The sequence below is a fragment of the Tribolium madens genome, unplaced genomic scaffold (genome assembly GCF_015345945.1).
Source record: "Tribolium madens isolate multiple individuals breed KSU strain unplaced genomic scaffold, Tmad_KSU_1.1 Scaffold_91;HRSCAF=231;Tcas5.2_LG7, whole genome shotgun sequence".
Lineage (NCBI taxonomy): Eukaryota > Metazoa > Arthropoda > Insecta > Coleoptera > Tenebrionidae > Tribolium > Tribolium madens.
The window spans coordinates 12584425-12598471 of NW_025401063.1; the positions used below are offsets into that span (position 1 = coordinate 12584425).

At 32.7% G+C, this 14047-nt stretch overlaps 2 protein-coding genes across 5 annotated transcripts in view; one reads left to right on the forward strand and one right to left on the reverse strand.

Moving 5' to 3' along the window:
- The window catches only part of LOC123011343 (ankyrin repeat domain-containing protein 12), a 12968-nt gene extending 1446 nt beyond the window's left edge, over nt 1-11522 (forward strand). Inside the window, exons 2-8 of the mRNA XM_044408730.1 lie at nt 2548-2815; nt 7101-7213; nt 7261-7579; nt 7634-7953; nt 8113-10646; nt 10694-11037; nt 11086-11522. Of these exons, the coding sequence (XP_044264665.1) occupies nt 2548-2815; nt 7101-7213; nt 7261-7579; nt 7634-7953; nt 8113-10646; nt 10694-11037; nt 11086-11351 (4164 nt within the window). The 3' untranslated portion in view covers nt 11352-11522. The remainder of the gene's footprint in view (nt 1-2547; nt 2816-7100; nt 7214-7260; nt 7580-7633; nt 7954-8112; nt 10647-10693; nt 11038-11085) is intronic.
- LOC123011344 (nuclear pore glycoprotein p62-like) lies at nt 11349-12898 on the reverse strand. Of its 4 annotated transcripts, none has more exons than XM_044408732.1 (7): nt 12747-12898; nt 12512-12694; nt 12349-12462; nt 12174-12288; nt 11774-12121; nt 11613-11724; nt 11349-11560 (listed from the first exon to the last, which is right to left on the reverse strand). In XM_044408732.1, the coding sequence occupies exons 1-7, from the start codon at nt 12814-12816 to the stop codon at nt 11405-11407; spliced, it is 1098 nt and encodes a 365-aa protein (XP_044264667.1). In that variant the 5' UTR covers nt 12817-12898; the 3' UTR covers nt 11349-11404. The 4 variants fall into 4 exon arrangements, with proteins under 4 accessions (XP_044264667.1, XP_044264666.1, XP_044264669.1 ...); XM_044408731.1 differs by having other exon boundaries at nt 12174-12300; XM_044408734.1 differs by lacking the exon at nt 12512-12694.
- Between the last annotated feature and the right edge of the window lie 1149 nt (nt 12899-14047).

The window sequence follows — 14047 nt, forward strand, 5'->3', positions numbered from 1 at the left end:
TATCTACTCGTTTATCTATTTAATCTTCATTTTTCTGCGTTATTAGTGAATATTTATAATTTAAAATTTCTGTAAATTAAAATAAATCGAAGTACATGTGAATGCAGCAAAAATAAAGTAATTAATACACTTGTTAATACATTTACGATGAGTATTAATATATGTATAAACACGAAAACAAATTTTTCCTGTCAGTTTACAATGGTTGACATGTTATTTCAATTTTTTATGTGGAAGAATACTTTTTACTTTAATTCAAAATAATTTTAATTAAACTAAAAGTTTAATTGATTAAAGACATTTTCTATACATCATTATAAAAATTAGAGATCAATTTTTATTATCATTTATATTTCTAAAAAGTTTAACATTTACGATCAAGAGAGTAAGCAACTAGCCTTCATAAGTAAATCTCAAATAATTAATGTGCTTTAGTGTTTGTTATAAAAATATCTAGTAAAAAAATTGATTAATGTTTCACATCACATTTTCTAACTTTTTACTAGATGTTTGTTATTGATTTATTCCTTTTGTGAGTATACAATTTTTTTAATGTGACAAAAATTGTACACACTTTATATAAATTGTAAATGTCTGCCTTACTTAGGAATGAATTAAATGCGAAACTGGACAAGAATAACAACATAAGTAGCAACCGCAGCAACCAGCTAAAAATTTTTTAAATAGAAAAATTTAAATCCTAATTAACTTATCTAACCATGTGGCAAAAAGTCCAGTCCAGTTTAAAAAAATTCATTGCAGTGAATTCCAATTTCATACTGAGTAGTCGCGCAGAAATAAAAGAAAGATGTTGAGTCTTTACATTCATTTTCCCACTCAACAAGTACTTGTTCCAAATATCATGTACATAAATTACAGTTGAGTTGGCCTGAAATTATTTTCACACAACAAAAATGTAAATTTTCCACTTACCTTATTTTGAACTGTGTTGAAACTGAAAATTAAGATAAACAACCATGAGATTGCAAACACTACGTAGCACCCATGGATAGTGCTTTCGTAAATAAAATTATCACTTCCATTCATCAGCATATAAATGAAAAAATAAAATGTTTCGATGATGTTTTCAAACCATAGAATCAGTGACAAAATTATGGTGATTCCAAAAATATCACTAAATTTCGAAACTCGATGTACTAGTTTGTAATGTATAAGAGATAAGTCTTGAATGTGTTGCATTTTGTAATTAGTGTACTCTTCTTCGTACAATTTCAATTTATCTGATTTAGTTAAAGGAAATAATGACGACAAATCAGCATTTAGTAAAGTTAAAAAGTCTTGGTTGATCGAATCAAACTTTTCACTAAAATATTTTAATATGTCATTCAAGTACATAACTTCAGAAGAACTAATCAATGCTGGAAACCAAATATAGATTGTATAATTAATTTTTGCACCTTTTCTGAAAGGGATAAGTGCAATATTTACGACAATTGACCCAATGAGTACTGTTTTAGGCCAATTAAATCGTTTAGTGCTTCCTGAAATTACATTATCCAAATGCAACTTTTTTACTTTATTTAGTAGTGCTGCGATTCGGTTTCTTCTCCCAGTAAACACAAGAAACGATATCGCAGTGAAAATAATAGTAGACAAAGACTTACAAAATTCAATGTAGACATAAATATCGGACGATTTGTGTGTCAATAAATTAAAATCAATGCAAAGATAGATAAAATATGAATAGAAAGGGAGACACCATAGAACTGACATTGCTTTTGAAAAGAAGTTATTTTTACCGAAGTTATGGTAAACTCCGGTCACTTTAAAAATTAGTGTTAGATAAATTGGTGTTTTATCAAAAACACCCATGACTGTCATAAAGAACAAGTCGAACTGAATTTTGGAAGAAAAGTCTTGCATGTTGAGGAATTGAGTTCGATTTATTTTATTGCTTTTATGGTCATTATTTTGGAATGGAGTTTAAATTATTTTCATTTTTCTAATGTATTGTTGCTATCACTAAAGTTGTAAAATTAATTATTTATTAACACGAAATACAATTTCCATATTGTTTTATTCATATTAAAAAACTAAATTTCAAGGTCACATTTCACTCAACATTCACAAAATATATTTTTTTTTTTTAATTTAAGTGGATTATAGTGATGTTTCTAATAATAATAGTTGGTACTATACAAAGAAATATTTCAACACTTATTAGCAAATATCAACTTGATCAAAATCAATCTTAAATGATCATTTCCTTTATCAATACGCAATCAATAATGATGCTACAGAATTTAAAAATATTATTCCTAAATAAAAGTGCATTCCACTTCTGGTTAAAGTAATGATTACACACTGTCATAGCAACAGCCGGCGTCACGTAAGCAAACTGTTTGTTTACTCAAGACAATCCTTACGTTCTAGTTAATTTTTAATCCTTAAAGCAATGCCCAAAAAATCCAATACCTCGTTGTATAAATTATTTACGGTTAACAATTTAACATTTTCTTATAGATCAAGGTAGAAACTTAACTTTTCACCCTTGTGTCCGTTATCCATTATTAATATTCTTTTCAGCCTGAAACTTTGCTGACTCGAGATCGTACCGGAAAAACGCCTCTACATTACTGCAGTACCAGTGATAACATTTGTGCTGCCCAAGCTGCCGATTTGATTGTTATGGCAGCACCGGATTTGGTCGAGAGCCACGATGAAGACGGGTTTACGCCGTTACATTTGGCCGTGATTGCTGGGAATATGCCTCTGGTGACTTTTCTTCTAGCCAATAAGGCCGATGTGAATGCGATGGATAATGAAAAACACACAGTCGTGCACTGGGCAACAGGTACCTACTTTTTTTAGAAATTGAAATGGTGGAGGCGCCGGTTACACAATTTCTATTTTTGGTAGATGATTTTGTAAAACTACAAATGTCAAGGTTTGAAGATGGTAATCGTAGAAAAATGAAGATTTTGTGAAAAATTGGTTTTGTAATTAGTTTTTCAGAAGCGTGTCTATCTTGATGGCAAAGCATGCGAAAGACTAACGTAATAAGGGACAGAAATAAACGCATGAATATTATTATTTTATATTAGTATGATATTGCCACACTGCTGCAAAACTGACCTTCCTACACTAATTTATTTTATTTTTAAAAGTTTATACTGCATTACGTGGGTTGTTTTTAAAATACCTGTTTCAATTATAAAGCGGCATGATGTAGTGCCATATTTAAATAATGATTTGGTAAAATGTTCACGTCAACAGGATTTTTGATGTAAACGCTAGTTTTTTAAAACTAAAACTAAAATATTCGCAGTTTTTGGAAACTGTTATTGATAAAATATTAAGGTTGAACTATACTGAATAAAAAAATAAATCGTTATTTAAAAATTCTGAAACAATTATCATAACTGTTGATGGCGCAATATACAGGCTGCGCCAGAACTCGCGCCCCAGAGAAAATTTTAAGTAAGGTTAGATAACAGGAACATGAAAAAAATGTTTAAAAAATTCTATCTGACAAAAAAATTTGACATTTATTTTTTGACATTTGACTTTTTTTTTATATCTATTTAATGATACTGATGATCTTGTATATGTTTTTTTACAATTACTTAATAAAGGGACAAAAATTTTGCTAGTTACAATTTATGTAACTCCTCTTTTAATAGCCTATAGCAAAAAAACTTGGAAAATTATTTTTCCAACAGAAATAAATAGAGTCAAAGTGCAAACTTTAAACTCTCATAACTTTGAAATTTTTATAGATAAAACATTTTTTCCATGTATGGCATTTTTCTCTGGGGCGCGAGTTCTGGCGCATCCTGTATATTAATTTGAAATTTTTTGTCCGTGCCGTTTAAAAATAAATTTAAAAAAAGCTCTATTTTTGGCCATTTTATATTTTTATAACAAAACTGTACGGAAGAATTTTTTGATTTATTTTTGGTGTATTGTAGATTACCCACTTATGTTACTGTATTTTTTTTATGCAATTTAAATAATGTGTTTTTTCATAAAAAAAAACTATTGAGTTTTGCAATCCGTTACAAATACTCAAAATGAGATAAAAACTCTGTGTTACTATGTGTGTGAGGTACTTTTTTAATTCAGGAACAACATCCAATTGTAAAAAAAAACAATTTCTTTACTGTATTTCTTAAAAATTCAATTTTTCTTTTTTTCGTTTGAAAACTTGTTTCAACGGCTTTCCTTTTGTACAGAGACAACAATATCTTCTGGTGGTACATTTTGGAACTGGCTAGAGACATGCCATCTACGGAACGGTAGAGTAAATAGTTTGAAAACTGAAATTTTGTAATTTTCTGTAAAAAGACTAAAAATTGAATTGAATTTTTAACAAAATTACTTTTTTCCCGTTTCAAAATATTGACAGTATGCATCCTATCTTATGCAAATGTAAATCCATTTTGTCACATACATTTTACTAATATTAAAAATTAAATTTAATAATAGTATATCAATTAGAAAGTGCGAAACTAATTCTTGGTATTAGCATTTTTGTCAATTTTCACATAATTAATTTTGCTTTGTTTCTTTTAATTTCGATGACTAAAAACACCATGATAGTTATAATAAAATGAATCCGAACAAACAAAAAATATATTACATAATTTATGAAAAAATATTATTCCTTTTATTTGAAATTTTTTCAATTTTTAGTCTTTTTACAGAAAATTACAAAATTTCAGTTTTCAAACTATTTACTCTACCGTTCCGTAGATGGCATGTCTCTAGCCAGTTCCAAAATGTACCACCAGAAGATATTGTTGTCTGTGTACAAAAGGAAAGCCGTTCAAACAAGTTTTCAAACGAAAAAAAGAAAAATTGAATTTTTAAGAAATACAGTAAAGAAATTGTTTTTTTTTTACAATTGGATGTTGTTCCTGAATTAAAAAAGTACCTCACACACATAGTAACACAGAGTTTTTATCTCATTTTGAGTACAAATACTCATACTATTGAGTTTTGCAATCCGTTACAAAGTAACGGATTGCAAAACTCAATAGTTTTTTTTTATGAAAAAACACATTATTTAAATTGCATAAAAAAATACAGTAACATAAGTGGGTAATCTACAATACACCAAAAATAAATCAAAAAATTCTTCCGTACAGTTTTGTTATAAAAATATAAAATGGCCAAAAATAGAGCTTTTTTTAAATTTATTTTTAAACGGCACGGACAAAAAATTTCAAATTAATATACAGGGTGCGCCAGAACTCGCGCCCCAGAGAAAAATGCCATATAAGGTAAGATACTAGGAACATGGAAAAAATGTTTTATCTATAAAAATTTCAAAGTTATGAGAGTTTAAATTTTGCACTTTGACTCTATTTACTTCTATTGGAAAAATAATTTTCTTAGTTTTTGTGGCTACAGACTTTTAGAAGAGGAAACAAAGGAGCTGTATCCTAAATTGTAACTCTGTTTAATGTGATTTGTGAAATTTATTAGCAATATTTTTGTACCTTCAGTAAATAATTATAAAATACATATACAAGATCATCAGCTGTATCATTAAAGAGACATAAAAAATGTCAAATGTCAAAAATTTTTGACAGATAGAATTTTAAAAAAATATTTTCCATGTTTCTGGTATCTTATCTTACTTGAAATCATTCTCCGAGGCGCGAGTTCTGACACACCCTGCATACAGAGTGATTCAGTTATGTTGTATTTCAGAAATTTTCTTAGCTACATTATACAATTACACTTACCACCTGATACTGTATTTGATTTTAATAATAATTTGAATCAAAATTGCTTTTTTACTGGAAACCTCAAAATGAATGTAAGAAAATAACAACGTGAAGATAACTAACGTAAAAATTGATTAAAATGCATTTTATTTTGGAGATAATATGCTTCAACCCGGTAAAAGAAATCTTTGAACGTTATATAATAATAAAGTTTTAGCAAAACTGTCAAGACAAAACTCAGATTAATTAATTAATTAAAAATTACAGATCTAGTGAAAGCTAAAATTAATATTTTTGGTTGCATTTAAGAAAATTTCAGAAATGACTCGGACTGTATTTATTATAACTTTGTATTTTGTTTTGTTTGTTTTATTTATAATTTAAGAGTACTATAAAAAAATACTTCAACAACCCCTATTTATAGCAAAGTTCATGCATTTATTGATTTGTTCCATGAATTATTTTCAGAATAATATATAACTACACAAAACAAGCATTGAAAAGCTATTTCTACGGTTTACCATAAACATTTTTTTCCATTATATGAAAATACATATTTAGTAACTGTTTTCTTCGTTCAAAAGCATGGTAAAAATAAGAAATAAACATTTAGGTGACAAAGGATAAGAATAGCCCAGATGCGTTACACAAAGTCCGGCCCGGTTTATTTTCCTATCCCAGTGACCTCGATTGATAAGATGCGATATAGTCAAAGATTGCGTTCTTCTAGTTATTGCGTGCTTGATGGTCAACTGACTGATTAGATTAACATATTTTCACGATTATTTACCACCCACCATCGGGTTAAGGTTGCAGGAATAATAAATTATTCAAGAGATATTAAAGATTGCAAAGTTAATAACAATTTTTAAGAGGGGTAAAAACTTGAAAAAGTTACGTCAAACTGCATTATTAGACATTTAATCGATTCAGCCAAAGAAGTGACGTCATTGCGGTCAGTTTTACCAAGGTTGCACCAATCGATTATCTTTCAGAAATCTAATTTCTATTTAAATAAACCACAAGACAGAGCTTTTGACGAGCATGCTTTTACTTTCCAATAATGTTGTAACAAGATTTATAGCAAATAAGTTACTTTTGTTCTTCTCTCAATGTTTCACCACACGTGAAATAGGTCAATAGCTTAGTGAGTCAACTTATGTGAACTACAAATTTCGAGCTTTGCTAAGAATCGATTCATTATGTAGTGAAAACGCGTGACTTGAAAGTATGCAAAGTTTTACTTAAAAATGCATGAATCTGGGAGTTTTACTTTCACGCTTCATCTGCACGATAATTTTTATAATAATAAACAAAATAAAAATGACTTTTTATTTAAAAAAAAAATTGACCGGCGCATCCGCCAAATTTTAAGAAAAAAAGTAAAAAGTTATTATTTTATAGTATGTGGGGAAACATCAGCCCTTCGAGCTGTCTTGGCCGCAGGAGCCCCCGCTTCCACCCCCGACGTCCACGGCGGCTACCCTCTCCACTACGCCGCTCAAATGTGCGGAGGCGTAAGTACCCACTCGTCAAACTACAACCACTCAACTTTCTACTTCAGGACAAGGATTCCAACCTCGGCTTCCAAGTCCTTCAAACTCTTCTAACGCACAGCGACATCGTCGTTTCCGTCGAAGACGACGACGGTCGACAACCCCTCCTGTGGGCCGCCAGTGCCGGGTCTGCAAAAGCAGTTCTGGCCTTGGTTCGCGCAGGGGCTAACGTCGAAGCCTCCGACAAAGACGGTTTGACTGCTCTTCATTGCGCTGCCTCAAGGGGGCACACGGATTGTATCGACAGTCTATTAACTCTTTGTGGGGCTACTCCAGATGTAATAGATAGTAATGGATGTACTGCTCTTCACTACGCGGTCACTTTGGGTATATTACCCTCAAAAACTGTTTTTTTTTTAATTAGAATTTGACCGATTATAGGACATGCCGATGCTACTGCCCTGTTGTTAGCCCATGGGGCTGACCCCAACCGTCAAGACCGCAAAGGTCGGACCCCAGCCCACTGCGGTTGTGCCAAAGGTCAATTCGAAACTGTCAAAATGATTGGCGCACATGGGGCCAATCTGTGGTTGAGAAATGCAAGAGGTGATCTTCCCTTACACGAAGCTGCAGCTTCCGGAAGGAGAGATTTAGTTAGGTGGTTGCTCGATATGAGACCTAGTCAAGTCAATGCGAGAAATAACGATGGAAGATGTCCTTTACATTTAGCAGCCCTTAATGACAACGCTGACATGTGCAAGGTTATTATAAATAGTTCCCTTGTTTTGTGTGTGCATGTAAGGTTCAAGGTTAATTTAAATAACCTTTATCTTTTCCTTGAAGCATGAAATAAAAATTTTATTAGCACCCATCTAATTAATTTTAACACGAAATATCAAATAAATTATTCAACATTGTAGATACTACTTGACGCTGGGGCACAAATCAATCCGATTTTAAGGACTTCCAAAAATACGTTTATGACACCTTTGGATTGTGCCCTCCAACGAGGTTTCAGATCCACTGCTAAATATCTTCAGTTACATGGAGGGGTACCTGCTACTAGAATTGGAGATATAAGACAAGGTCACACGACACCGGGTGTTAATTTTCAAATTAAAGATAATGTTACTTTTTGGGGAGACACAAGTTCGGATAGTGAGCGCGAAAATGGAGAAGCAACAAAACAAAGTAGGAGAATTCAAAGAAAAAAGCTTTTATATAAATACGAAAAGAAGAAAGCTTCAATTTCCGAAAGTGATTTAGAAAATAATAAATTGATAACAAGTAAACTTGAAACTGGTAGAAGTGCTAAACGGAAACTTAGAGAAAAAAATCAAAGAGCTAAAACAGCTGGTAGAACTGACAGTTCTACAAGTATAGATTTGTCTAAACATGCCACAAGATCACCATCAAACCGATTTGATTATAAAAATGAGATTACAATTAATGGAAAAACAGAAATCAATATTCACCAAACTAAAGAATTTCATATAACGCCCGATGAAGAGAATTTAGATCAGATTCCCAGTAAGCTTTCAACTGAAGTTGCTGGAAAAATGAGTGAAGTTAGTGTTGATAAAGATAAAAGACCAAAAAGTGCAAAACAGACGAAAGTTAAAGAAAGAGTCGAAAAATCAGCCGGGAAAGAAGACAGTGCCCGAATAAAGAAACAAAAAGTTGAGAGACCTACTTCAAAGCAAAAAATTGAAGAAAACGCAGTTAAAAATAAAAATAATTTCAAAAATGAAACTGAGCAAAAGAAATTGGTTGATCAACAGTCGCTTATGTCGAATACGAGTGAAGATCAGGAGGAACAGAAAAGTCTTGTAGTAGAAGCTGCTGTGCATGAGCCTCCAAAACAAGACGTTGAAAAGACTGAAGTCGATAAGGTGTCTCAAACGGATATTGTTGAAAAGGAGTCTAAAATTGTTCAGACTTCAGAGATGGAAAAAAGTCAAGTTGAAGAAAATGATCAGGAAGTTAAAATAACTGAAGTAACTGATGGTAAAACCGAAGTACATGAATGCGATGAAACAGTAGAGTTGGAGAAGAATGCAAAGGTAGTGGAAAAAGAAGAAGAAAAAAGTACTGATACTGAATTAAAAGAAAATGTAGTTTTAGAAGAGCAGAAAAAAGATTTTGATACAAAAGTCGATGAGGCTGTTGATCAAGAAGTAAAAGAGGAGAAATCTATTGAAGGGGAGTCGAAAGATAAAAATAACATAACAAAAATAGAAATGATGCAAGGACTAGACATTTCAGAAGAAAAAGAAGAAAGTTTGGGTAAACCTGAAGAAAAAAGTTTTATTGAAGAAAAACAAGTCCCTGAAGACAAGTTAAGAGAAGAAATAAACATTGGAAGTGAAAGCAAGATTTCAAAAGAAACTGAACAGGTTCTTACTAAAAAAGAGGATGCACTAAGTGTAAGTAAAAAAGAAGAATGTGAAGAGAATATAGGCAAAGAAAAAAAAAATAATGGAGAAGAAATATTTGACGATAAGCTACCAGAAAAGGTGGAAGAAAATGTTTCTATCAAAAGTGTAGAGAAAGAAAAATTAGATGAAAAAGTTAAAGAAAAAAAGTTGAAAAAACAAAAAACGAAGAGGAGTGGGCGTGAAAAACAACACAATGGTGAACAAGCTTACGAAATTATTTATAAGACAATGGCAGCTGATGAAAGCGATGATATAACTTTAGAACAATTAAGTGATCGAGATAATAAGACTAAATCTGCTAAAGAGAAAAAAATTATGCCCCAAAAAACTATTTCGGGTAGTAAATCATCTCAAGAAGAATATTCCAGTGCTTCTGAAACAGAATCGACTAGCTCAACAAGCGCCACTGTAAAAGAACACAAGAGTTTTCGCATTTTGAATGATAAAGAAGTTGAAGAAATTAGAAACTTAAAACCGAAAAAATCCTCTCAAAAAACTCAAAATAAACAACGTTCTCGATCGGAAGAAAACAACAAGAAAATTCAAAATGATAAAATTAGAAGAAGTAAAATTCCAACACCTTTAAGGAAATCCCAATTGTCCAAAAGTGACAAATATTTAAATGTGATGGAAAGAAAAATTAAATCTAGTATGGAATCACGTGTGCCTTCTTTACCAAACATTAACGAAACTAAAGATCGGTCCAAGGAACATCCACGATGTGAATCGAACATGTCGGCACCTTTATTAGAGTCAATTTATAGCGACAATGACAAAGCAAGTGCTTCTGATTTAGAAGAAGATAGCAGAAGTGCCTTCAAACGGAAAAAAATCAAAAGAAAGTCAAAAATACGTGAAGCTCGAAGCGCCGGAAGTGATTATGAGAGTAGCAACGTTATAGACTCCGGTTTTGAACCAAGTCCCAGAAGCAGTAGAATACCAAAATGGAAAAACATGAGCGAGAGAGGGGTAAACATGACTTCGGTAACACAATCAATACAGTCTAACATTCGGAGGTAATTTACAACTATTGCTGACTGCTTACACTCAAGGCGTTTTGCAGATACCACCTGGAACGCAAAATCTTTCAACACCTTTTAGACTTGAAACGGATACAAATCCGGGCTGGACAACACAATGAGGCTATCTTAGTCAAACGAGCTATCGATGCGTACCACCAATCATGTGCTTCGACCGTCGGAGCGGGCCGCTACGTCCCGGAAGACTATACTTTTCGGAGTTTTGAAAAATTCCTGTACTTATCGTTGAGAAAATTACAACGAAACGGCGCTGATCATCTCAAAGGCCTTCCAGAATCGCCTGGCAATCCTCTTCTGTGTACACAAAGCACACATCGATGCATGCACGCCACCCATGCCTACACCGGGATTCCCTGTGCCGCCTACCGTAAGCCTCTAGCACCACCGCCAATTCACACTAATTGATTTCTTGCAGTACCCAAAATGGATCATCATACCATCCCTAAAATCGGGTTTGCGTCCACACAGTGCAAACCTGGCACAGGCTTTCTGCCAACAATCAATCCTAAAAAAGCCGTGACGCTTGAATTATGCCACGGAAACGATAAACAAGTCATATCACTGCCTGCGGATCGTCTGGATCAAAATAAGCGGTACTATGTCACGTTTACAGTGAAGGGGAATGAAGGAAGTTCCCCCGAGGAAGAAACAAAAAGCCACAGACATTCCAAAAGCGACTAAAGTGCAATATCTTGTTAGATTTATTGTTTGATATGAGAAATTTGTACAAGGCGTTATTGTATAGAGGAAATTTTAATAAAAACGTTTTTCTTGTAAGTTTCATGTAACTGTGTGATCTGTTCCAAATGGGAGCAAATTTGGGAAGTGTTTCTATCAATCCATTGGAGTGAATTCATGTGGGCATTTAAAATGCGACTGACTTGTATTACCTAAAAAAACAGTTAAGATACAAATGTAAAAACAGAATTTGTTAAAACAAACAGGATCGGTGATATCTTCATTTTTGTTGGACTCATTTAAATGTTCCACAATTTCTTTCAAATCCTCTGACATTTGCTTCAATTGGGAATCAATTACTTCAGACAACTGGTATCTAAAACACCCATTAAAGTGTCGAATTTTGTTATAATTAAAAAAATTACGTTTGGAATCTATTCTGATCTGTGACTGGAATATCAGTCAATTGCTTCTCTAAAGGAAGACTCAACTCATCTAACTCATTCTGTTGCGCCAATACAAAGTCAAGTTCTTGATCTAGTTGCTTCTGTTGCTCTTTCACACGCTCAACTGTTTCATTTAAGGCTAATATCTTATCACTATTTGAAACCAGTAGGTTATCCCAAGCGTTCAACTGTTTGGCTTGATTGATAAAGAATTTTCCTTGTTCTTCCAAGTCTATAGTCCACTTGTTGATACAATCCTCTAATTGAGCATAAGTTAAAGTACCAGATGTTGGGACACTTGCTGTTGTGGTGGTAACAGGTGTCGCTCTTGAAAATTACATTTACATGAATTAAAAATATTTAAAATAAAAGTACATACTGTGTGGCAGTTGTTAGACCCCCTAGGCCTAAACTGGGGGCAGATGTTGTTGCTGTACTTGAGGGTGTTAAGGTTGTGGTTAATTTCAAAGGTGCAGAAGTTGAAGCACTGCTTGCTAAAGAGAAACCTACATTTAAGTCATGCATAATGTTTACAAAAACTCTTTTTTATAAACCTGAAGATAAGGATGTCCCTGTTGACAAAATAGGAGTAAATGAAGTAGCTGCAGTAGTAGTAGTTGAAGCACTTGTTCCTAGACTAAACTGGGGCGTAGTTGTCGAAGTCGCAGCTAAAATTCGCATATTATTTACAAGTTCAGTAGATGATGTGGTACTAACGAGTTATAGTAAAGCTGGGGGTCGCAGTTGCGCTTGTTGTTAAGCCAAAACTTACTGACGCAGTTGTTTTGGGGGTTGTACCCAAGAAAAATCCGGCACTGGTCGTAGGAGTACCGAATAGATTTGTTAGTGGCTTATTAGTTTGTTGTTTAGTATCGCCTGCACCGCCTGAAGCTGTAGTGGCTATAGAATAAAAGGGTTAGTTCCGTTTCTGTTAGCAAAATGTTTTACGTACTGGCAATTGTGCTAGTGGTAGGTAATGTAAAGCCTGTTGCCGTTTTGGGGGTACCGAAACTGAAAGACATTTTTGAAAAATTGGACAACGTTCACGATTTTCAGGTTAGGTTGACGTTAAATTTAAAAACGATGGTGGCGACAAGCGCCGTGTGGCGGTGTTTGAAGAAAAGTTGCATTCTTAACCATGGCCTCATAAAATAATGTACATTCACTGACGGATACGGAATTTTGGACATCAAATTTATGTCAGTTCAAAAAATGTCAATGTTAAGCCACGCTTTATTGTCATTATGATTGACGTTTGAATTCAATTTGAAAGTTCAATTTGTTGAAATTTATTTTTGGCATCGATTTTCCGAAACAATAATGTCTTTTTATATAAGTTCAATAAATTATTTTGATTTGTTGTAATTTTTTCTCTAGCTTCAGGATAAAAATTACAAAAACCAAAAGTGAAGTTAGTTGCCTAAGGCCCATTTTACATTTTTATGTCAGTCGAATGACAAATCGTCGAAAATTCTGTGTCCGCCAGTGTCACGGCTTCCAGTGTATTCAAATCTACAGCAGGTCTGTTCGTCCCTAAATTTCACAAATAGGCCAACCAATAATACAATAATTTGTTAATTTCTTGCTGTTGTTCCTATTATTATACATTTGAGTTTTGAATTTAACTTTTTTTTAAGTTTTCGATAGTCAAGCATCGACTATGATTATTCAATTTAGAATAGATAATACTTTACACAAAATAATTTATTAAATGTATAATGTGTTGCCTATTTTTGCTTTGCTTATTCAGGCGGGAACAGAACAGAACTATAACTCGAATAATGGTGAAGTAAAAAATGAAGTAGTGGAAGTATTTCAGAATTTCTTTTGGGGCGTACAAGGTGAGTCATATACATAGAATAAAGACGTTAACCGATTTTTAAACACAACCCAAAATACACTCTCAAATATTTACCACTAAAACATACAGTGTGTCCCCAGGTAGATAAAACGACTCTTGTAAATGAAATAAAATGTTTGCTTTAATGCTTTAAATATAATTTTTTTGAAGTTTAGCTCTGCTTAGTTAAAGATTTTTAAAGAATTTTAAAAATAGTTAAAAAAATTTTGGCATAAATTTTAGTTTTGAAAAACCAAGTATTCCTTGGCAATTCTCAAAGAACATATTTTTTCGTAGTGTAGCAAAAGCTACAAAACATTATTCTGAACCAGGTGTATTGGTAACTTTCGTTCTAATTAAGCATTAAAATATAAAAAAAAACTGTTTACTTTGGACGTACTCTCGTTTTCTGT

Coding starts and splice junctions, on each gene's coding strand:
- LOC123011344 (XM_044408731.1), bottom strand. CDS start 12,816: ATGTCTTTCAGTTTCGGTACCCCCAAAACGGCAACAGGCTTTACATTA. Junction 12,695..12,746: donor TACCACTAGCACAATTGCCA/GTACGTAAAACA, acceptor TTTATTCTATAG/CCACTACAGCTTCAGGCGGT. Junction 12,122..12,173: donor GGTCTAACAACTGCCACACA/GTATGTACTTTT, acceptor GTAATTTTCAAG/AGCGACACCTGTTACCACCA.